The sequence below is a fragment of the Prionailurus viverrinus genome, chromosome C1, assembly GCF_022837055.1.
Source record: "Prionailurus viverrinus isolate Anna chromosome C1, UM_Priviv_1.0, whole genome shotgun sequence".
NCBI lineage: Eukaryota > Metazoa > Chordata > Mammalia > Carnivora > Felidae > Prionailurus > Prionailurus viverrinus.
The window spans coordinates 142,676,420-142,698,081 of NC_062568.1; the positions used below are offsets into that span (position 1 = coordinate 142,676,420).

The following is a 21,662-nucleotide window of genomic DNA, read 5'->3' on the forward strand; positions in this document are numbered from 1 at the left end:
ATGAAACTGAGGTATGTTCTTGAAAGAAGTAGTATTATAAACAAACAAAAAACGAAACCAAAAAATAGTTACTATAAGTTTCTGTCATGTTTATTGCTCCTGCATATGCTTAGGTTTGAAAACCCAGCTCATTCACATGACCTCTGGGACTCCCACAATTAGAATGCCACCAGAGGTTTTACCCTAATGACTGATAGTCCAAATAGCTTGTTTTTTTAGTAGGTGTGGTAAGCTGAAAGAGTGGCTCTTGATTATGAATGTTCCAAAATAAGAAAAAAAAAAAACCCTCTGGGGTGCCTGGGTGGCTCAGTGGGTTAAGTGTCCAACTTCGACTCAGGTCATGATCTCGCAGTTCGGGAGTTCAAGCTTCATGTTGGGCTCTGTGCTGACAGCTCGGAGCCTGGAGCCTGCTTCGGATTCTGTGTCTCCTTCTCTCTTTGACCCTCCCTTGCTCACGCTCTGTCTCCCTCTCAAAAATAAAAAATAAACACTAAAAAAAAAGAAAGAAAATCCCCTCCTTTATTTAGACAATTAAATATAAACTCAAAATATTATAATAGATTCTCCTAAAAATGTAATTAAGCAGGATAACCATTTAATACCCCTGCCGTTAAGAATTAACACTACTGTTCACTGCTTAATTGAATACTCTTGGTTAAACTCATCTTCCCAATGATGCTACCGGCATCATCATGATCACCTGGAGTTTGCTGAAAGTGCAGTCACAGACACCACCTTGAATTTACAGAGTCAGAGCCTGCAGTCTAACAAGATCCCCAGGTGATTCATATACACATTAACGTTGAAACACCCTAGGTAGGGTAGGTTCACAGCCTGGAGCTTCAAGTAGAAGCGTTTATTAGCATCTTCAAACTCTTGGGTTTGGTTTTGTTTTTTGTTTTTTTCTCTGTTTCATCCTGAATGAGAAAGGAATTTCCAAGAGAGGAGCTACAAGCAGGGGCCTTTGCTCTGGCTTCCTGATTCTTCCCTCTTAGCTCAAGTTAGGAAGTAATTCACAAGGGAGAAGTGAAGACAGCATCTTTTCGCTGGTTTCGTTTTTTTTATTTCCCTGCACCCCAGTACGTGGTTTCTGAGGGTGATGCGGTGAAGGCTGGCAAAACCGTAGTCTGAGTTAAAGCCTGTAAGTACTTTTCTTTTAAAGGGTTTCTCTCTCCCCCCGCCCCCACCCCCAAATGAGCTGTTTCCCAGTTGCTTGAGAATTCTTCTGTCTCCTTTCTTATCATTTCTTTCTTTTGCAAGATACTGTTTCCCTCAGGTTTGTTATGAGTAAAATTCAGAAAGAACTCATTTCTAAAAGGGCACTCTTCCCAGAACAAAACCAGGCTTATATTAGCCTTTAAAAAACTGAATAAACCTTAAACAGTTTTAGAGTGGGAAACCTGACAGTGATATATGTACATGGGTTTATTTATTCTTGACCAGGACTACTGTAATTCCTATAGCCAATTTTCCTCTTTTTTCTCATGGTTCCGGCTTCTCCTTCCCACATCTCAGGGAGGGAATTAGGAAGCTGTTCACTATCCCTCTCTAAGCATGGCAACCGAAATAAAAGAATAAAGGGTCTAAAGATAATGCACAATGTCGATAATTGAGAATTGGCTATAGCCCACTTATACCCTTGAGATGGATTGTACATAGACTTCTCATTTTTAATATTCTTAGCTGGAAAAATTTTAATCACTAAAATTTGAAACGGGGAAAGAGAGACCTTAGGTTTTCTTGTGTGTTTCTCATTGTCCCATAGGGAAAGTACAGCATGCTTCCCATAAATGAATGAGTGGCAAATAGTTAATGCACTCTCTGTTCTTTTGTTTTTGTTGTTTTGTAGCTGAGCAGAAATACATTTAATTATGTTGCTAGACAAGAAAAGGAGGCTTACTTCAAAGTCAGGCATAGCCGCACCTGATTTTCATTTCCCCTCATCAAGCAGCAGAGTCCACAAAACAGCAACCCCCTTTTAAAAGTATTGAGCCCCTGGCAATTTCGGGAGGTTTCATGGAATTATGCCTGTAGTGTGTCCCCCTAGCCTTGCCATGAGATATACAGGATGTAATTCTACCAGTTTTTCTGTATCTTTAATATCTTCTCCAGAGACCTGCTAGAACTGAAATTCTGTGAGGAGAAACTGTGTTCGTGCCTCTGGGTTTCTGGCTCTTTGTTAAAAGGCATTGTATTTGCTTCGCTGTCCTCAGCTTTGATTCCATAGTCCTGGTGGCTGGCACAATGACACAGCAGGCAAGCCAGCTAAAGTGTATGACGAGTTAGCAAGGGACAGTCTGTCCAACAGCTGTTAGTCATTAGGCATTGATGGAACATCTCTCTTTCTCTCTTTGCTCCACCTTTTAACAAACTTCACAAGAAGCCTTGACCCAGAGTAAACATAGCTATACATATATATTTTGTCTAGTTTAATGCACTCTCTTTGCATCATTGGGGAATTTTTGAACCAAACTCCCCCTAGACACAGGACACAATTTTTGAGAGTTGTTGGAATTTTCAGGACATTTAAACAGTGGGAAAATTAATGCTGTTTTCTTAAAAGTGAAAAAGAAAAACATGGGCTGTGTATGAACTTGACCAACAAATTTTTAATTTTGGAAAGAAACGGAAACCAACCTACAGGGTACCACTGGCAGACCTGTCCACCACTGGTTCCGCTTCTCTGAACTCCAATATTGACTTGAGAACTTGTCAAGCTCTTTCTCTGATTTAGAAATCCCAGGTTCCTAGTAACTGTGTGTGTGTGTGGGGAGGGGCTTTCTGAAGACACCTCTCTCAGATCCACTAAGAGTGGAATCAACGCAGGAATTAGGGGTGAGGAATAAGATGTACAAGGGTACATCTGAATCGACTTCAGGTTATTAACAAAGATCAGCATCGTCATGAACAGTATATGTCTCCTCATCTTTGTAATCATACACAAGTAAATGAAGCAAAGAAGGGGAGTAAGGAGGAGAGAAAAAAGACTTAAATAAAAGAACCATGGTATGGGGTGCCTGGGTGGCTCAGTCGGTTGAGTGTCTGACTTCAGCTCAGGTCATGATCTCGTGGTTTGTAGGTTCAAGCCCTGTGTTGGGCTCCGTGCTGACAGCTCACAGCTGGAGCCTGCTTCAGATTCTGTGTCTCCCTCTCTCTCTGCCCCTCCCCTGCTCATGCTCTGTCTCTCTTTCAAAACTAAACATTGAAAAAAAAAAAAACTATGGTAAATAAATAATTGTTAATTTGCTGTTAGGAAAACATCCCCACACACCCAACTGTATACATCTCCCAGGTCCACACTGGTGACAATAGAAAGGAAGGAAAGACTGAGGATTTGTCATATGCCCATGCATATCTGATAACTTCATATTTTCTATTGAGACACCATGTATGGAGTTGCTTTTAAGACCTATCACTATAAGTACACATACACATTTTATGTTTTATTTTAAAATTTTAAGATACAATTTTTACCTTATAGATGCATTATTAAGAAAGTCAATCAAAGACTTGGATTGTCCGAATATCTCTTTTTCCTCCTCTGAAAATTCTCTTGGATAATATTGTGTACTGGCATTTTTGGGATATGCCCTAATACATTAAAAGATGATAGAATACCAAAAATTAGATCAAAGAAAAGTAAATATAGATTGTGACATGTCAAAGGTTTCTTCTGTGACAATAATAAGATACTATTTTATATTTAAATTCTACATATTGAACTTTTTCTTTATCATAGACAGTGGATATTGACTGCCTTTTTGAAATACTTTGAATATTTATGTATTTGTTTCCAACATAATCAAGAAGTGTTTATTTTTTAAAATCTTTATTTAGATATTTTTAACTTATGGAAAAGTTGTAAGAAGTCCCAAACACTCTTCACCCAGATTCATCAGTTAACAATTTGCCACATTTGTTTATCATTCTCTCCCTATTTGGTTCATTAGATCAGTGTTTCTTAACCAGTACAGTCCTACCCCACCCCCACCCCATGGGAACATTTGGTCACATCCAGGAACATTTTTGGTTGTCACAACTGGGATGTGCTACCTGCATATAGTGGGTAGAATCCAGAGATGCTGTTTAATACCCTACAATGCACAAGACAGCCTCCCACAAAAGAGATTTATCCAGCCCAAAATGTCAGTAGTGTTTGAGACTCAGAAATTCTGCTCTAAATATACAAAACTAGAAACAATTTGCATTCCAGCAATGATGGTGACATGATCTTCCTCCAGTCTGCCCTCAGTGCTCACCTCCACCCTTGAACATATCATGCTGTTGCATTTGGGCACTGGCAGTCTCGCCCACTAGAGTGATCTTTCGGTATGGGGTTATAGAAAGGTCGGATGGTACAGTCATTCAGAGTGTGCACTCTGGTGATAGGCTGCCTGGTTTTGAAGCTTGGGTTTATCACTTACAAGCTTTGTGACCCTGAGCTAATTATTTAACCTCTCTGTGTCTGTTTATTCATCTCTACATGAAACTTTTAAAGTACATAGCACATAGAAGCATTGTAAATTGAATGTGTTAATACATGCAAAGTTTTTAAAATAGTGCCTAGCACATTTTAAGTGTCGAAAAAAGCATTAGGTTATATTTAATCTGTGTTGAACAAATGTCAGTGAAACATCTCTGTGAGAGTAATCAAACAAGGAATAAAGAGAGTTTTGCTTATGTTGAATAAATCATTTTTTCACCTCCTAGTTAGCTCAGTATCAGTAGCAGAAGGCAGAGTGATAGAAAGAAAGAATGTTGGTATTGGAGCCAGAGAGACTTGGGTTCATATCTTAGCTTCACCTTTTTTAATTTAAGTTTATTTATTTGTTTTGAGAGAGAGAGAGTGTGTGTGTGTGAGAGAGAGAGAGAGAGAGAGAGAGAGAGAGAGAGAGAAAGGGAAAGAGAGACATAGCGCAAGCAGGGGAAGGGCAGAGAGAGGAGAGAGAATCCCAAGCAGGTTCCAGCATTCAGCGCAGAGCCCCATTTGGGGCTCAATCCCACTGGGATCATGACCTGAACTGAAGTCAAGAGTAGGACACTAAACAGATTGAGCCACCCAGGTGACCCTTAGCTTCACCTTTTCATTTCTAGCACATATTAGTATCTTCTGGATAGGATTAAGTAAGAAATTTTATGGCACCTGTTGATCTCAGCAAAGAGGCACCCTAAGAGTCGCTCTTACTTTAACATGTGATTTGTTTTGTTATTTCTCAGCAGATCTGTTTGTGATTGCTTCAGATTTAAATTATGTCCCAAACATTGAACTTTCATTTCTCACCTCACTTTGCCTCGGCTTCTTTATTTGTAAAATGGGGATAGTGCCTACTTTAGAGGGCAGCTGTGAGAACTCAGTTGCTGTATGCCAAGCACTTAGAAGAATACCCAGAACACTGTGAACATTTGCTTTCACTGTCATTCCTCTTTGAACCTCACCATTGACCTTTTTTTACTTCTATCACAATCCTTTATCTCATCCTCTCCACCCCAAACTAGCTACCCTTCCTCATTTCCTGATCTTCCTAAGGAGAACCAGCATTCTCCCAGCCACCTAAACTGAACATTTTGATTCTTTTTTTTTTTTCATCTTATTGGTCAAGACCTTCCCTTACTTCTCATTTATTTACTCCATCTGTATCACTATAGCTGTTTGCTTGTATCGGTCTACATTCAGTGAGCGCCTGCTAAGTCTCAAGTCCTATGATGGGGTTCCTGTTGTTGGAAGTTCACTGTCCTTTTCTGAGTCTGCCTCCTGAGTCTACCTCGGCTGACTCATTCTTGTCACTTTTCTGTTCCCTGGCAGAAACATAGAAGTCTCTGGCTGGCTTGGCTTAGCGTATCACCACTCTCCTTCCTGTCTCGCCCCCACATCTTGGTATTTATGAATCTCTGGTGTCCTAATTCTCTGCCCAGACTTGACTACTGATCCTGTCTTTATTTTTACCTCCTTTAATTCTGACCTGTCTCTTCACCTGACTGCCTTGTTTCTGGCCCATTTCTTATTCAGACCCCTGGGATCTATGTATATGTGCCCTGACTTTACCAGTGCATTTTTATGGCTTCTGACTTGGTTTATATAAATTTGAAAAGCGTGTTTTTTAGTTCACTCTACACTCCTGATTCCTGATTCTCCTGGTCATATATTTCATATAGGATTTCAGCATATTTCACAGCTCTCCTCTTAACACTGAACTCGTCAGGCATCTGTTCTGTACATTCTTCTTTAACTTGATCCATCTCTTCCCCCTTCTTCCATTCCCTGTTTCCCTCCATCTGATAAATGGGTTTTGGGAAATGTCCTAGGAGTTGAGGATGTGGAAATAAATAAATAAATCGGACAAAGTTCCTGTCTCATGGAGCTTGAATTTTAAGGCAGGGGCAGGAGGGAAGGTGAGAGAAGAATGACAATGACAAACACATATCAAGTGGTGATAATAACATGAAGAGAAATAGAGTTAGGGGGTAGATAGTAACGGCGGTGGTTGCTTTTATAGATGGCCCCCAACTTATGCTTCCTTCCACGTGTGATTTTTTCTTTCCTACAGGATGGTGTGAAAGCAATATGCATTCAGTAGAAACTGTACTTTGAATTTTGAATTTGATATTTTCCTGGGCTAGTGATATGCTGTTTGATCCTCTCTCACGTGATGCTGGGCAGTGGCAGTGAGCCTCAGCCCCCGGTCAGCCACAGGGTCATGAGGGTAAGCAACCCATACACTGACAGCCATTGTGTACCCACACAATCATCCTGGTTTTCACTTTCAGTATTTAATAAATTACATGAGATAGTCAACACTTTATTATAAAATAGGTTTGTGTCAGATGATTTTACCCAAATGTAGCCTAATGTAAGTGTTCTGACCACATTTAAAGTAGGCAAAGCTATGACGTTTGGTAGGTTAGATGTGTTAAATGAATTTTCAACTTAGGATATTTTCAACTTACCATGGGTTTGTTGGGACATAACCTCATCATCTGTCATGGAAGATCTGTATACAGGAATTTCAGAGAATGCCTCATTCAAGCAGAAATCTGGATGAAGGAGGGAATGAGCCCTAAGGATGTCTGGGAAAAGAGTAGCCTGGAAGCTATGAGTATGCTTGGTGAATTGAAGGAACAAGGAAGCCAGTGTGGCTGGATTAGATGAGGGAAAACAGGCAGAGAGAATCTAGACCATGTGCAGCCTTGTAGGTTCCTGTAGGATGGGAAGCCATTGAAGGGTTTTGATCAGTGACGTTATCTTACATTTTAAGAGGATTACTCTGGCTCTCTATGGAGAATAGAATGCAGAAGGGAAAGAGTGGATAGGAGTAAGCCAGTTAGGAGGCATTACAATAACCTAGGCAAGTGGTGAAGATGGCATGGTCCAAGGTGATAGCAGTGGATATATTTTGAAGATAGACCCAAGAAAATCCAAAGTTTTGGGTCTGAGTAATTACAAGAATATCATTGTAATTTACTGGGATGAGGGAAATTCAGTGAATCTCAGTTTTGGAGTTAAAAGGAAAACATTTGTTGTTGGGCATGTTAAACTCAAGAGACATATTAGAAATTCAAGTAAGTAGATAAGTAAGTGAGTTCAGGTAAGAAATTGAGGCTGAAGGCATAGATCTGGGAGTCATCAGCAATAACAGACAATAGATTAGTATCATAGGACTCTATAAATTCACCCAGGGATTAAGTATAGTTAGAGAAAAAAAACATCAAAAGGAATAAGCCTTCGGGTCCCCTAATATTTACAGGCTGGGAGGAAGGGATCCAGTAAAAGAGACTGGGAAGGAGCTGCCAATAAGTTAGAATGGGTACAATGAGTGTCATCCATAACACTTAAAGCACTGGAAAGCTGTGCTTTAAGGAGAAATGGTCAACCACGTTAAGTAGTGCTAAGAAGTGGAGAAAAAGAAGGTCTGAACATTGGATTAGGCAATCAGACAACTGGAAGTCTTTGGTGACCTTGTGAAGACTGGCATGGGCTCAAAACAAAATGGCTGAAGAGAGAGTGGAACTAGAGAATATGGACAAGGAAGAGTTTTGTTATAAAGACAAGCAAAGACCTTGGAATAGCTAGAGATGTCAAAAAAGTTGGGTTTTGTTTGTTTTAATGATGGGAGTTATGGCATTTTGTATTTACACATGTCTCCTTTCCACCCTTTCTTCCGTGCCTACTGCCACCATCTTAATTTAGACACTGGCCACATTTTGCCTGTTTAACTACAATGGTCTCCTACTTGGCCAATGTTCTCAACTCCAGGCTTTTTTTCCCTCTGCTCTCATCTTATGCTTGACTCATCTTATTTAAATAGCCCTATCATCCTGCCTCTCCCTTGCTTCAGAACTTTCCAAAGTTCCTTACTGTCTGCCACAGGGAATCCATTTCTCTGTCTGCCTCTGCTACTCACTCTACTCTCCCCAGGCTGGTGTCCTTGTTGTCCCATGCAGACTCTGGTCTTCCCACCCCCTTGAACTGTTCAAGTCTTTTTTAAAAATTTGGGCTGTTTTTCCTTTCCCCATATCTCTAAACCATATTCAGCATCTGTGGCTTATCTTCCATAAATCTAAAATTATTTTAAAATAAACAGTATTTTTTAAATCCTAAAAAAAAAATGCATGGTTTAGCTAAGTATATTTTCAGACTTATACAACCTTCAAAGACTAACTCAAGTCCCCAAAGCATTCTTTCAGCAATCCATTTCACATCAGTTCACTCACTGGATTAATTTTAATGAAGAGTTTGATGTGTGAAATGATATGGGTAGTCTCAAAGTGCTCTGGATCCAAGGCAGGCAGACAGGGAAGCAGAGGAGTACAATGTGGGTCATCAGCGCTACAGTAAAGATCCCTCTAAACTCTAGCGGGGACCCAGAGGAGGGAGAGATCAACTCTACCAGATGTTTCCAGGAAATCACAGAGGAAGGGGCACCGAAGTGGACCTTGAAGGGTAGAGAGGTATTCTCCAGGTTCACCATTTTATACAGAGAAGCAGCATGGGCAAAGGCAGGGAGATATGGAAGAGCAGATATTCTGGGAGCTGGAAGCAGCTCATGGAGGTAGAGCATAAAGAGCTTGTTTCAGAACAGGGGACAAGGCTGGAGTGGCAGGCAATGCCTTGTAATGGAGGAAGGAGGACCTAATGCCATCCTAAGGGCTCTGGATGTGGTGGGGTGCTAAAGAAGAGATTTAGGCAGTGACATAACACAATCTGATTTGATATGTAAGAATGACCACTTAGGTGGTAGAATAGAGCAGTGAGGAGACAAAGGCGAGAGAAAACCAGGGCCCCTTCTCTGGTTGTCTGGTTGTTGATTATTAACAACATTAGTTATTTTCCCACTCCATAGTGGTTACAGTCTTATATACTTGTATCTCGTTTTCCTATTGAGATTTTAAAAGGTGTTGATGAGTAGATCTTCCTGAATTGAATCACTCTGTGAAGACCTAGGTCATCACTGTCAGGCCGTTTCTATTTATGATAAAGTCTTTCAAAAATAATCACAGATGTTGCTAGATTTTACTGTACTTGCCTTTGAAAATATACAACCCCGTCACATACTTACCATCTTGTTTGAGTACTTGTGTCCTTGACTTTGGGGACGACTTGCATGCCAACATCTTTCTCAAGTTGCTTAACAATAAAATTTTTATCTGGGTAGGCTGTACATTCAATATAGGCATCTTTTACGCTGGAAGCATTTTGGTCCCTGAACTTAACTGGCGCACCAAATTCACTTCGTTTTCGAGAAATCATGTATGTAATCTGCAACATGTGTAAACAGTAAAAGGAACATAATCAAGTCCCTGGAAAAATGGATGTGGGGTAGACAATACTGGTGCTCTGCTCAGATCCTCTAAAATCTCTCCCTCTACTTTCTGTTTACCTCTCCACTTCTGTGTTTTCCATTTCCAGGGCCACCACCTGCTGTTCTTCTGCAGAGCACTGCTCTGGGGCTACTGGGACCACGTTGGTACAAAGGTACAAAGAATAGTGACTGCCAGTTTACATCTTGACCACTGTTGGACTGGCAGGAGACATATGGAAGCCCGTCTCCTTTACTTGTGTTTGAGACAATTCAGGTGTAATTTACACCCAGAGTTCCCTGAGGGGTTCAAGCTAAAGCCTTTCCTCTACTGGACTTTTGCCTGAGATAGCATCCTTTGTAGGACTTCTGCTATGTCCGTGTCCTGCTGCTTTTCTTATTCTTCTATGGAACTTTCATAATAAATCACCCACACGCAAATGTTCTTTTCAGGGGCTGCTCTGGGTATGCGTAGGGCTGCCATAACCAAGTGCCACAGTCTGGGTGGCTTAAAACAACAGGAATTTATTTTAACTATTTTCATAGGTGTGGAGGCTGGAAGTCTGAGATCAAGGTGTTGAGGGGTTGGCTCCTCTTAAGGGCTCTGAGGGAGAATCTGTTCCTTGCCTCTCTCCTAGCTTCTGAAGATGGCCAGAAATCCTTGCTGTTCTCTGGTTTGTGGATATATCACTCCGGTTTCTGCTCCCTTCTTCATGTGGTGTTCTCCCTGTGTCTCTGTGTCTTCGCATAGCCATCTTTTTAATAAAGACTCCAGCCATATTGGATTAGCGTCCCCCGGTTCCTAAATAGGGTCATATTCTGAGGTAGTGGACATTAGGACTTCAGCATATCTGTTTTGGGGACTACAATTCAACCCATAATATCCACATATCCAAAACAATAACCATTCTTCTATCAAAGGAAAAGCCACATCCACGCTGGCAAACATAGCAAACCTTACAGATCCCTCAGGAATAAGTGTTGTTGAGCATTACAGAGAGGTAATGCACTGAAGATCATATCAGCCCTCTGACCTGCTTTGTAGATTCCTTAACCGATTCTTCATCAATTTCTTTTTCACTGCCCAAAGAAACCCATGGTTTAGAGATAGGTGGTTTATAAATATATAAATCTTCAGAAGTATGCTCTTTATATTCTTCCTGTTCTTCTGGTACTTCTGGGCGCTAGAGTAAAATAAATAGCACTCTAAAATACATGACCCAAAGTAGATTATAGCTGCATGCACCTATTCTGCAATAAACTTTACATTTGTATAAATCCATTAAGCACTTGCTTATTTTCTTTTGTATTTGTTCATGTTTTTCAATTAGGAGAAGAAAATTAAACAAAAGGGAAAAAGCCCATTTAATCTTCACAACAGCCCTGGAAATAGATCCTGTTGGTGCCACCACTTTGTGGACTAGTGGTTCAGTAACTTACCCAAAGTCGTGGAGATGGCAAAAGGAGAGCCAGAAATACGGGTCAAAGAGTAGCCAAGAGCAATATTACTCCAGATTCATTGTTTCTACTCTCACTGGGTCAATGAAGGGCACATAAGTAGAGTACATGTTACTCTGAGATATTTGATTTAGTTCATCTGACATTTATTGCTTACCTACTCCAGGTACCTACTCTAGGCCCCAGGGAAAGAGAGCAGAACAAGAATAATCATAACCATGTATAGATCTCCCCCAGAGGTATTTCTTTCTGACAATCAACAAAATGCAAGGACTGGGGGTTTGCTTACATTTAAATAGTTTTCTTTGCCTTCTTCTGTTCCAATAAGATAAAAGTTAAGTCCATATCTGAAGTCTTTGTCATAAACAACCAGAAGGTCATCTCCAGGATATTCCTACAGGAATATAATCAAAAGGGAAGGTCAGTTTTCATTCAGGTTATTCATACACAAAACTGTTATTTTTCTAATCAATCATGAAAGATAGCCAGAGTGCTAATCTATGGCTCATAATCCCAGATTGCACACTTATTTTATAGAAATTAACAAAGCTCTTAAAACTAAGTGGTTCTAGGGAAATTTACCATGCAATTTTATTTCTAATGGGAAAAAAAAAGCATTCCTTGTATTTGGTATTGATACTCTGTATGTTTGGAGACATATCAGGACTAAGATTATGAATAAAAAAATTAAAGCAACACCTGGGTGGCTTAGCTGGTTAAGCATCTAGCTCTTGATTTCGGTTCAGGTCATGATCTCATGATTTGTGGGATTGAGCCCCGCTTTGGGCTCCATGCTGAGTGTGAGGCTGCTTAAGATTTTCTCTCCCTCTCCCTCTGCCCCTCCCCTGCTTGTGCTCTCTTTCCCTCTCAAATTAAAAAAAAAATTAAATCTGTATGGGAAAATAAGGGTAGATTCCTATTCTAGTTGAAATTGGGAGGGATGAATTTTTCTGGGTGTAAAGTAATAATCAGTCACTGATAGGTGTTTGCTTTTCACAGATCATTGAGCAGGATCCCAAAGGAGGTATGGACAACCTAGCATTTGCTCAAAGTAATGGAGGTGGGGAATACCAGATTTGAACTCAACAGGCTCTCTAACTTTTATTATTATGTATCAGAAGCCTCTTGGGTGGGACTGAAAAATAAAGAGAGATGTTGTACTTACCTGGATAACTTTTTTGACTGGGTAGAAATCAGACACTGCAGCTCTGTTTTTAAAGTCTGCTAAAATATCTTCTTTTTTGATAAGTTTATAAGGTTTTTCATCTGTGACATCTTCATCTATTCGGCAGTTAAATATTTCCTGGGTCTGGGTAGTTAACACTAAAGGATAAATTTCTGGATGACCTGGGGAAGGAAAAGTAGACTTGGGACATTAAATATTACCACTTAAGATATTAAGAGGCAACATGCAATTGTTTGCTTTAAATAATTGTCTTGGCCAAAATTTTGAAAGGCTTTTTTTTAATGTTTATTTATTTATTCTGACAGGGGGCAGAGGGGCAGAGAGAAAGGGAGAGAGAAAATCTGACAGTGCAGAGCCTGACGTGGGACTTGATCCCACAAAATTCGAGATCATGACCTGAGCTTAAATCAAGAGTTGGATGCTCAACTGACTGAGCCACCCAGGTACCCCTCATTGTTCTTTTTTTTTTTTAAGTAAGTATATCCATTACAGAAAATGTAAAATAAATAAATAAATGAAAAGAAGAAACTAACAATTACCTGGAATTACTACCTCTCAAGTGAGAACGTCTGTTAAGAGTTTGCTCTTTTTCCCCTCTCTCAATCCGTCTTCTCATTGTCTTATCCTTCTTATCACCATCAGCTTCCACAGTCCCAGTCTCAGCTCTGCATCTACCCCCAAAACTCCTTCCCCCAACCCCACCTTCCCAGGGTCCCAGAGCCCACTCCCTTCTTCTCCAGATCCTACACACTTGGATGTCCTGACATCTTTTCTCCTACTGCTCAACAGATGTGCCAACAAGGGGAGAAATGCATGTGGCCTCTAAAATGGAGTTTGGGGCTTACTTTCCCATAGAAATATTTATCGCCCTGCCCAAAAGAAATACTTACCCCCCCATCCTAGTGGCTCTATGATACAATTATCCAGGTAATTTAGGAGGGTTTTAATGACTGTGTGCATAACATTGATGATATGTGGAAATATATTCCAAATAGCAATCAGTTGGTACAATAAACATTTGGAATACAAGTTGTTCACAAATTAGGATCAAACTGCCATTTTTATCTCCCTGAGAGTTGGAAATGGGGGAAGCTAGGATCCAAAGTAAGGTCCCTGCACTCAGTACGATGCTATACTTTCTCTATTATGTGTGAACACAGAGCACTGGAGAGGGTCCTGCTCCTTCCTCCACACGGTCAGGGAGGTAACAGAGATTATATTCCATAGGATGCAGTGAGCGGCATTTATTTCCCTAGAAGCCTGATAGAGCAAGAGCCAAAGACAGACTTCAGCTCTATGTAACTCACTCCTCAGAGTCTTACTGTGTGTACAGGGAAGAGCCCTAACAACACAGACCGTAGCTGATACATCAATTGCCCTACATATTGAAACACAGGTAATTTAAATAACTACCATGTATTGGTTTTTTTACATTTTGGTTGCTGTTTACTTTTTAAAAAGCAGTTTTAGGGGCGCCTGGGTGGCGCAGTCGGTTAAGCGTCCGACTTCAGCCAGGTCACGATCTCGCGGTCCGTGAGTGCGAGCCCTGCGTCAGGCTCTGGGCTGATGGCTCAGAGCCTGGAGCCTGTTTCTGATTCTGTGTCTCCCTCTCTCTCTGCCCCTCCCCCGTTCATGCTCTGTCTCTCTCTGTCCCAAAAATAAATAAACGTTGAAAAAAAAATTTAAAAAAAATAATAAAAAATAAAAAGCAGTTTTATCGAGATATAATTGGCAAACAATAAACTGTGTATGTTTAAAGTCTACAATTTGATAAATATATGCATATACCCATGAAACTACCACCACAATCGAGCTAAATATGCCCATAATCCCTAAAAGTTTCTTCCCGTCCCTCCCTCTGTATCCCTCCCCCTTACCCCTAGGCAACCACTGATTTGTTTTCTATTACTATAGCTGAGTTTGCTTTTTATGGAATATTATAAATATAATTACACAGTATGTATTGTTTTGTTTTGTTTTATACAGAGCACAAGTAGGGAAGAGGGGCAGAGGGAGAGAGAGAGAGAAGAGCAAGAGAATCTTAAGCAGGCTCCACACTGAGCATGGAGCCCCATGTGGAGCTTGATCCCACTACCCTGGGATCATGAGCTGAGCTGAAACCAAGAGTTGGACGTGGGGTGCCTGGGTGGTTCAGATGGTTAAGTGTCTGACTTAGGCTCAGGTCATGATCTCGTGGTTTGTGGGTTCCAGCCCCACATCGGGCTCTGTGCTGAGAGCTCAGAGCCTGGATCCTGCTTCAGATTCCGTGTCTCCCTCTCTCTCTGCCCCTCCCCTGCTCACACTCTGTCTGTGTGTGTGTGTCTCTCTCTCTCAAAAATAAACATGAAAAACAAAAAAGAGTTGGATGCTTAACTGACTGAGCTACCCAGGCATCCCTACATAGTGTGTAATTTTGTTTATCTTCTTTTATTCAGCATAATTATTTTGAGTTTCATTCATGTTGGTGCATTTAGAAATGGTTCATTCCTTCACATTTCTGACTGGTGTGCCATAAAAGAAAAGATCAACTAGGCAAAGATTTCTTAAGATTTATGGCTTTGGATGTTGTATCTAGGATATCTTTGCCTAATCTGAGGTCACAAAGATTTTCTCCTATATTTTCTTCTAGAATTTTTATAATACCTGGTTTTATAATAAGGTCTATGATCCATTTTGAGTTAATTTTTGTATATGGTATGAGGTACAGATTAAAGATCTTTTTTTTTTTTAAGTGTAGATATATAGGTGTTCCAGCATCATTTGTTGAAAAGACTATCCTTTCTCCACTGAATTGCCTTTGCACTTTTTTTTTGAAAATCTGTTGACCGTATATATGTCAGCCTACTTTGGGAGTCTTCATTCTCATTCATCAATCTATTTCTTTATCTTTATGGCATCTTTTAAAAATAGCAGCAACAGTTAACATGAACCTTCTTTGCAACATCCCCATAAAAGGAAGTGTGTGGGTACCACCTAATTTAAGTTCTGTAACCATCTCCAAGGTATTGCTACCTTGTTTTTCAGATGAGAAAGCAGAGACTCAGAGAGGGGAAGTCACTTGTGACCACCCAGTTATTAAGTGGAAGAATTATGAATTGAGACAGGTCTGATTCCAAAACCTGTACTATTAATCACTAGTGGTAAACAGAATAGAGCCACCCCCCTGCCCCACCCCCTAAAGATGTCCATGTCCTAATCCCCGAAACTTGTGAATATGTTACCTTATATGACAAAAGGGACTTCCAGATGTGATTAAGTTAAGGAACTTGAGATGAGGAGACCACTGGGCCCCTGAGAGGGACCCAAGGTAACCACAAGGGTCCTTATAAGAAGAAGGCAGGGGGACCAAAGTCAAGGAAGGAGATGTGACAAAGAGGCAGAGGTCAAAGAGATAGAAAGATTAGGAAATGCTATCCTGCTGGTTTTGAAAATAGTGGAAAGTGGCAACAGTCGATGAATGCAGGGGGCTTTTAGCTGAAAAAGGCAAGGAAGTGGATCCTCCCCTCAAAGCCTCCAGAAGGAACCAATCCTGTTAATACGTTTCCTTTAACCCAGTGACAGTAATGTCAGACTCCTGGTTTCCAAAACTGTAAGATAATAAGCCATTTAAATATTCAGTGTTTTAAGTCAATACATTTGTGGAAGTTTATTATAGCAGCTATAGACAATTAATACACCACTGATACTCTAACCTGTATTAAAAAGCATGACTTATAATTTGGGGTAAATTATTTAACTTCTGGGAATCACAGCATCTCTGTCTCTGTAATGGCCATAAACAATGCCTACTTCACAGAGATAAACGGATGAGAGGGGTGTGCCTGGCACAGAGCTGTTGTTCTGTAAATGTTAGCTCCATGTAAAAACTACATTTATTCTCCAGGAACCTCTAGACATTGCCCTGTAGACCCTTAGGCAACAGTTTTTTAGTCTGTCTGTTGATCCTTGGTTCTTAGAAGGAAAGGGAATCCTAATTCCCTGAGGCATGAGCCACAAGCCCTGAGTGACAGTTGACAATGTCAGGACCCCATAGCAAGGAATTCAGAGGGATCCTTATGTTTCCCTGAGGAAGATCTGGGGGAAGAAGAGAGATGTTCTAGTATAAGGTAAATCAAAACCTATCCTCAGGTCTCACTGCTGTGTACTGAGGTGGTTTTTTTTTTCTCCTTAAATAAATCCATTTTTTCTCCTTAAATAATCTATTTTTTAGTCCATTTACTTTCTGCTGAAACCCCGTCATACCCCATTCTCATGTTTGTGGACTTTCTTACCAGTTAATTCATGTAGTCAAGAAATATTTACTGGGCAACTACTATGTGAAAAGCACGGTGTTGGTAGTAGGGTTGGACTATCTAGAGGAAGAGACAGAAATTAGGCAGATATACTCAGAAATACTTAAGTACAGATTGTGACAAGTGCTATTTAGGAGAAAACAGGGTGAAAGTAGAACTTAGAATGAAGAGAATGGGAGTGGTGGTGGCCTATTTAGATGAGAAGAATAGAGAAAGCCACTTATTTATTCAACAAATCAGCAAATATTTGTCGAATGGTTATTATGTGTCAAGATCTGCTGAGCAAGAGCGTTTCTGTTCTCCTGGAGTACTTGTGTTCGTGTGTGTGTGTGTGTGTGTGTGTGTGTGTGTGAGAGAGAGAGAGAGAGAGAGAGAGAGAGAGAGAGAGAGAGAATACCCCAGGGCCAGCCAGGTGTGTGTGAAAATAGGTTATAAATGCATAAACAAATAAATACAGCCCATCTTCATTATTCACAGATTTTATATTTGCAGATTCACTTGCTAAAACTTATTTGTAACCCCGACATCAACAGTCGCAGTGCTTTTTGCCATCATTAGCGGCCATGCTTATAGTGGCAAAAACTTTGAGTTGCCTTATGTGCGCGGTCCCAGCCGGGGTCAAACACGGTGATGCTCTGCCATCTTGTGTCAGCTGTCAAACAGTAAACAGATGTCCTTCCCGCTGTCTATTTAGTGCCACATTCTTCCTATTTTTGTGCCTTTTTAATTGGCAATTTTTGCCAGTTAAAATATCTCCCAAGCGTAGTGGTAAAGTGCTGTTCAGCATTCCTAAATGCAAGAAGGCTGGGATATGTGTTGTGGAGAAAATACGTATATTAGATAAGCATTGCTCAGGCACGGGCTGTAGTGCTGTTGGCTGTGAGTCCCATGTTAATGAATCAACAATATATATTTAATAAGGTGTCTTTAAACAGAAACACACATAAAACAAAGTTATGTATTGATTGGCTAATGAAACTGTTGTGACCAAAAGTTGACAGGAACCTCTCTGTATTTACACTAGGAGCACTAGCTCAGTATTTGCTAATTCAGTATTCGCAGCAACTGTGCAGAACTTCCAAGAAAAACAAGACTCAGCTGTACTTTAATTTCAGCCTTAGGATAAGTGCCAAGAAGGCAATAACATGGTGCTAAGTGAAGGAGAGGACAAGAAAGGCCTCTGGCAGGAGTGGGATTGGAGTCTAGATCTGAATGATGAAAAGGAGAGAGTTGCATAAAGATCTGGCAAAAGATCTATCCAGGTATCAGGAGCAGCAAGAACAAAGGGCCTGAGGCAGGAATAATTTTGGTATGCTCTGTGCTAAGCAAGGCTGGTGGGCTGTAGGCAGGCAGGTGTGGTGGTTGGGAGTGGGGAGAGGATGGAGTAATGGTCAGAGAGGAAGGTGGAGCCAGGACCACTATAATGATAGAGTAAAGCCATGGGAGAGTTTAAGCAGGAAAGAGACCTGGCCACGTGGTGTGCAGAATGGATTGAAGGAGGCTGAGTGGAGGCAGTAATAGCAGTTAGGGGCTAGGGAAACAATTGGAGTGAGAGATGTGGGGGTCTGGACTAAGGTTGCAGAGGTGGAGATAATTTGAAGCGGATGGGATTTACTTTAGAGGCGGAATTGACAGAAGGAGAATGTTTAGATGGGCAAGTGTTAAGGGGGAGAAAGGCGTCAAAGATGACTTCCAAGTGTCTGGGTGGTACATTCATTAATTCAGTAAGTCATTTATTGGGCAGTGTGCCCTGTTCCAGTGCCATTTACTGTCAGCTGACATCCTCTCACCATCTCCCCACCTCCCCCCCTCTACCAACCTGGCTCAAGTCTCCACCATCTCTTTCCTAGATTGCTGCAAAAGCTTCTTGACTGCCCTCTGCTTCTGTCCCTGACGTTCTCAGCTGAGTAGCCAGGGTGACACTTTAAAAACAAGTCAGGTTAGGGGCACCTGGTTGGCTCAGTCGGTTAAGCGGCTCAGGTCATGATCTCACAGTTTGTGAGTTCGAGCCCCACATCAGTCTCTGTGCTGACAGCTCAGAGCCTGGAGCCTGCTTCAGATTCTGTGTGTGTCTCTTTCTCTGCTCCTCCCCAGCTTGCACTCTGTCTCTCAGAAAGAAGTAAACATTAAAAAAATTTTTTAAATGAATTAGAAAAAAAAAAAAAACCAAGTCAGATCCCATCACTCCTCTGCTTAAATACCGCCAATAGCTCCTACCCTACTTGACCAAAAGAACCCTCAGAACAGCCTTCAAGATTTTAGATCTTCCTTCTCCCTAACCCTCACTGTTTCCTCTCTGTTTGTAAACATGAAGTGCATCACCCAAGTCAAAACTAAGAGGAAAGTTTCAACAACAACAACCAATACAAAAGGTCCTACTGGAATAAGATTATTTAGCCTCTGAAAGAAGGGACAGCATTAATTTGGTTGGCTAAGTTCTAGTTTATTTGCTTAAAAACCAGCCTCTTTACTTGAAATAGTGGAATCTTACCATGAAGTACAGATAAATATTGCCCATGAGCCAGAGTCTTAAAAAATATTATTCTAATAAAAGCAATAGCTTGCAGACTCACAACACTTTAGAGTCTCTTTAGTAACCACACCATGTTCGATTTGTAAGGGACTGCTAGGCTCAAGTCTATTTCTGTTTGAAATTCTCTCTTCCACTCTTACTGTTTATTCTTTCTGTAACATTTTTAATTTTAGATTCTAAATGACATAATTTTAGCCCACGTGTATCTTCAACACGTCGATTTGTATTTTTGTTTGCTTATTGCATTTTAAAATATCATAAAACTAGGAGCATAAATTCTAAATTATACTTCCACTTACCCATGCTCTCCATAGTAACAGGTTCCACTTCTTCTCTGTCTAGAATATAATGAAATGATGTCAAATTTACATTTTTGACACAGAAGCATCTTAATTTATCACAATCTTTTACCAAGCCTCAAAGCACAAAACATAAACACAAGTACACAGTGAAGTTTTAAACTATTTTATAAATGCTTAAATAGAATTTGAATAATTATCTTTTTTCACAGAATTATGTCTTCATGAAATGCTATGGCATATAATGGATGTTGCAATGAAATGAATTAAAAGAATAAATGTCTATACTCTAAATTCCATATGTGTTTGACTTTATGACAGCGAACATATTTCCTTATTTGATACAGAAAACCACAATCATTTTGGCTGCTAATATATATACAGATTCTAAATCCATAAAAAATCCCATTAATGCAAAAACAATCCTACCAGGTAATATCTGTTTGGTTTTGCTCCGTTTTGTGTTTTTGTGGCCACCAGCACTCTTTTGTTTTTGAGATTTTGGAGCCATGGTTCTGACTTAGGCTGTATAAAGAGATAATGTCATTAGTAAATTGTTTTACAGTTTCAAATAGTCAGCATTACGATTTAGTAAAACATGAGAAGAATATGTTTTCTAAGCTTTACCTTTAGCTAAATCAACGTGTATCTTCATAGGATGGGTGTTCTGTGACCAAAGGTTTATCGCAACAACAATCTTACTGGTAAGGTCTTGCCATTCCAAGGGAGCCATTCAGCTGAAGCAAATGGAAGTGACCTGCCAGCCCTTCAAGGCTTCAGCCATAGGCCCTGCCATGGAAGCATGATGGGGGATACTGGCCCCCCGCCTCTCGCTGCTGTTCCCATTCCAGGGAGTTAGTGTCTGCTGCCCTCTGCCCAGCTCCCCACCAGGTGCCTCAGCAACGAAGGCAGGCTCAAAGTCCACAGGCCCACAACATACATACATGTTCATAATTTTTAAAATTTGTATCATTTAAGCAGTACTTTATCCTAGCATGTGGACCTCTACCCACTGTGTCCTTCTTTGTGCTGTCAGAGAGTGCCTCCAAAGGTTCTCTGTGGAACTGATCATCAGTTTTGGCTGAGGTCATTTGCTATCACATCAAATCCTTGTCATCTCAATGGTCACCCCTGTCTCATCTTGTTAGATGGTTAGGAGTACAATTTCAGGAGCCTAAGCAGCAAGGTTGAAAAACAGACTTTGCCTTTTAGCAGCTGTGTGATCCTTGGCAAACTAAATACCATCTGAGTCTCAGTTTATTCATGTTTGTTTTTTTCAAGTTTATTTATTTTGAGAGAGTACGTGCACATGCGAGCTTGATCAGGGGAGGGGCAGAGAGACAGGGAAGGAGAAAGAATCCCAAGCAGGCTCCTCCTGGTCAGTGCAGAGCCTGATGGAGGGCTCAAACCCATGAACTGCGAGATCACAACCTTAGCTGAGATCAAGAGTCAGACCCTTAAGCAACTGAGCCAACCAGGCGTCCCTTAGTTTATTCAGGTTTAATGGGGATGATGACAATAAAACCTACCTCATAAGGCAATTGTGAACATATAATGAAATAAAATTGCATTGACCTTGACTCAGTCATGTCAATCAGACTGGCTTGCCTTGTTTTATAAACAAACACAGACTGAAAATTATTTCATAAACCCCAGTCAGAATATCCTGAGTTTCATTTTCTTTCTAGTTCCTTGATTACTAAATCTGGTCCAAAGTGTGGGTTTGTGTTTGTGATATACATTTTTCACTTCAGACCCTTCACATGTATTTTTTCAAAAGGTAATAGTGATAGCTCACGTTTGTTGAGTGCTTACTATGTGCCAGGCACAGTTCTAAGTACTTCACGTGTATTATTTATTTAATTTGAATCACCCTTTTAGGTAAGCATTTTATGAAAACTGTTCTCTTCATCCTCATTTTATAAGATGACAACAGAGGCAGGGAAACTTGCCTGAAGGGATACACAGAGCGTGAGCGGTAGAGTCAGGGTGAGAGCACCCCCAGTGTGGTCCCAATGCCCCCAATTTTCATCTTTGCACAAGACTATCCCTTGGGTTTCAGTGGTAACTGTTTGCTGTGTTTCATCACAAATGAAATTC

The 21,662-nt window shown here is 40.6% G+C and overlaps 1 protein-coding gene across 1 annotated transcript in view; it reads right to left on the reverse strand.

Annotated features, from left to right (window-relative positions):
* Window positions 1-21,662, reverse strand: part of DNAI3 (dynein axonemal intermediate chain 3) — an 82,931-nt gene that overhangs the window by 51,341 nt on the left and 9,928 nt on the right. Inside the window, exons 2-8 of the mRNA XM_047872910.1 lie at window positions 19,992-20,087; window positions 19,563-19,601; window positions 12,418-12,599; window positions 11,542-11,646; window positions 10,829-10,978; window positions 9,555-9,754; window positions 3,475-3,591 (exon numbers count right to left, since the gene is read on the reverse strand). Coding sequence (XP_047728866.1) covers window positions 3,475-3,591; window positions 9,555-9,754; window positions 10,829-10,978; window positions 11,542-11,646; window positions 12,418-12,599; window positions 19,563-19,601; window positions 19,992-20,073 — 875 coding nt within the window. The 5' untranslated portion in view covers window positions 20,074-20,087. The remainder of the gene's footprint in view (window positions 1-3,474; window positions 3,592-9,554; window positions 9,755-10,828; window positions 10,979-11,541; window positions 11,647-12,417; window positions 12,600-19,562; window positions 19,602-19,991; window positions 20,088-21,662) is intronic.